The following is a 2,500-nucleotide window of genomic DNA, read 5'->3' as shown; positions in this document are numbered from 1 at the left end:
GAAAAAGCAGCTGATTAGGCTGCGATATGCAAATGCATCTTCACAAAAGAAGGAATGCTGCCAAAGAGGCATGGGAGTAAGTAATTAATTTATTTATGTATTTGTCTCGGGACAATGTTAAAAACATATTTGTGTTTGGATTTTTGACCATTTCTCATCATACATGGATTTAATTATAGTGATTTATATTTGTATTATAAATCATAAACATTTTCCCATAAATCAACTAAACATGCCATGGTGACGGCCCTGTCCCGGTTGGTTCCGGTGGAGTGGGGAGTCCGTCCCACATTTGGCTTTCCATTTATATACCCTCCCCCTCGATTGAGAGTGCCCTCCATAGCTGCGAGTGACACTTCATTTGGAGGGACACTCGGTGGCGGAGTGGGAGTGGGTAGGGGGTGGTTTGGGATTGGGCCTTTATCAGAAGTGGAGTGATTTCCACTTCCTGGTCCCAATCCTCCACTTCCTGGTCCCAATCTTCCACTTCCTGGTCCCAATCCTCCACTTCCTGTGTCTGTCCCACTAGCTGCCAACACACAGGCCTCTCACCCAGACACATCTTTCAGACCCTCCTCTCTTCTCCTCTCCTCCTCACTGTGTCTCTCCTCTCCTCCTCTCTCCTCCTCCCTGTCTCTCTCCTCTCTCTCCTCTCCTCCTCCCTGTCTCTCTCCTCTCCTCCTCCCTGTCTCTCTCCTCTCTCCTCCTCCCTGTCTCTCTCCTCTCACCTCCTCTCCTCCTCCCTGTCTCTCTCCTCTCTCCGTCTCTTCTCCTCCCTTCCCTTGTCTCCTCCCTCCTCTCCTCTCCTCTCTCTCTCTCTCTCATCTCTCTCCCGTCTCTCTCTACCTCTCATCTCTCAGAGGTATTTACGACGGGCAGAGGGAGGGGGGCTGCTGGATTTACGGCCCCCCGCCGGTGACAGGCCCTAATCAGGGCCCCCGCTCAGCCACGCCCCTGTCATCACTGTCCCCCCATCCAGGAGGCACCACAGTAATTACACCGGGAGGGAGCGAGAGAGTGAGGGAGCGAGGGGGTGATGGCCGGGGGGGCGTGGCCTTCTCCTCGGGGCGCGGCGTTCCGGTACGGATCTGTCCCTGGGAAGAATTAACGCCGCTGGGTTTCCTGCCGTCGGCGTGATATGGAACGTTCCTGCTTTTACGACCGACTGAGCGAAACGCACACGGACAGAAAACCCACGCACACACGCACGCACGCACACACACACACACACACACACACACAGACACACTGTGCGGCAGCTGACCATGTCCAGCTCAATCTTCCGTGGGATGACTGGAGACGCGGGCTCCTCAGCGGCTTTACTCTGACCTGTGACCTCCCCTCACCACCTGGAGACACACACACACACATGCACGCACGCACACACACACACACACACACGCACACACACACACGCGCGCACACACACGCGCACGAATACATGCACACAGGAATAAGTTAAAATGTGCAACATTGCATTATATCCTACTGTATATAGAGTCTCAGAGTGTGTGTGTGAGCGTATGTGCGTGTGTGTGTCTGTGTGTGTTAGTGTGAGTGTGTTTGTGCGTGCATGCGTTTGTGTGTGTGTGTCTGTGTGTCTGTCTGTCTGAGTGTGTGTGAGTGTGTGTGTGTGTCTGTCTGTCTGAATGTGTGTGTGTGTGTCTGAGTGTGTGTGAGTGTGTGTTTATGTCTGTGTGAGTGAGTGTGTGTGAGTGTGTGTGTGTGTCTGTGTCTGAGTGTGGCTGTCTGAGTGTGTGTGTGTGTTCTGTGTGTCTGTGTGAGTGTGTGAGTGTGTGTGTCAGTGTGCGTGTGCCTGTGTGTGAGTGTGTGTGTGTGTCAAGTGTGCCTGTGTGTGTGAGTGTGTGTGTCTGTGTCTGAGTGTGGTTGTCTGAGTGTGTGTGTGAGTGTGTGTGTGTCAGTGTGTGTGTGCCTGTGTGTGCCTGTGTCTGAGTGTGTGTGTGTGTGTCTGTGTGAGTGTGTGAGTGTGTCAGTGTGCGTGTGTGTCTGTGTGTGTGTGTGTGTGTGTGCGTGCGTGTGCCTGTGTGTGAGTGTGTGTGTGTGTCAGTGTGTGTGTGTGCGTGTGTGCCTGTGTGTGAGTGTGCGTGTGTGTGTGTCAGTGTGTGTGTGTGTCTGTGTCTGAGTGTGTGTGAGTGTGCGTGTGTGTCTGTGTGAGTGTGTGTGTGTCAGTGTGCCTGTGTGTGTGAGTGTGTGTGTGTGTGTGAGTGTGTGTGAGTGTGTGTGTTTGTCCTGTACCCGGAGCCAGCGTTGGGCCTGTTCCTCACTCTGCACGGCCAGAACCAGGGCCTCTCCGCTGGGCAGGGAGAAGCGCAGCTCGTGCCTCTTCCTCCGGCCGTCCTTGGGGGCGTAGACCACGGTGCACTGGGGCAGCGGCAGGTCCACGTACGGACACACGTCCTTAGAGCTCTTATAGCACTGAAGAAACACGCACAGGGGTTAAGAGTGTGTGTGGCTCGTGTGCATCGGTTTGTGTTTATGT

General features: G+C 53.8%; 1 protein-coding gene across 1 annotated transcript in view; it reads right to left on the bottom strand.

The window, feature by feature from the left end:
- LOC311317467 (actin filament-associated protein 1-like 1) overlaps positions 1-2,500 on the bottom strand; it is a gene marked incomplete at its 5' end in the record, with an annotated part of 12,373 nt that overhangs the window by 9,447 nt on the left and 426 nt on the right. The window contains 3 exon segments of the mRNA XM_084448549.1: positions 1,265-1,339; positions 1,341-1,349; positions 2,257-2,436. Of these exon segments, the coding sequence (XP_084304675.1) occupies positions 1,265-1,339; positions 1,341-1,349; positions 2,257-2,436 (264 nt within the window).

This window comes from Borostomias antarcticus (genome assembly GCF_949987555.1).
Source record: "Borostomias antarcticus genome assembly, chromosome: 14".
Classification (NCBI taxonomy): Eukaryota; Metazoa; Chordata; class Actinopteri; order Stomiiformes; family Stomiidae; genus Borostomias; species Borostomias antarcticus.
This window is presented reverse-complemented; position numbering and strand designations above follow the sequence as displayed.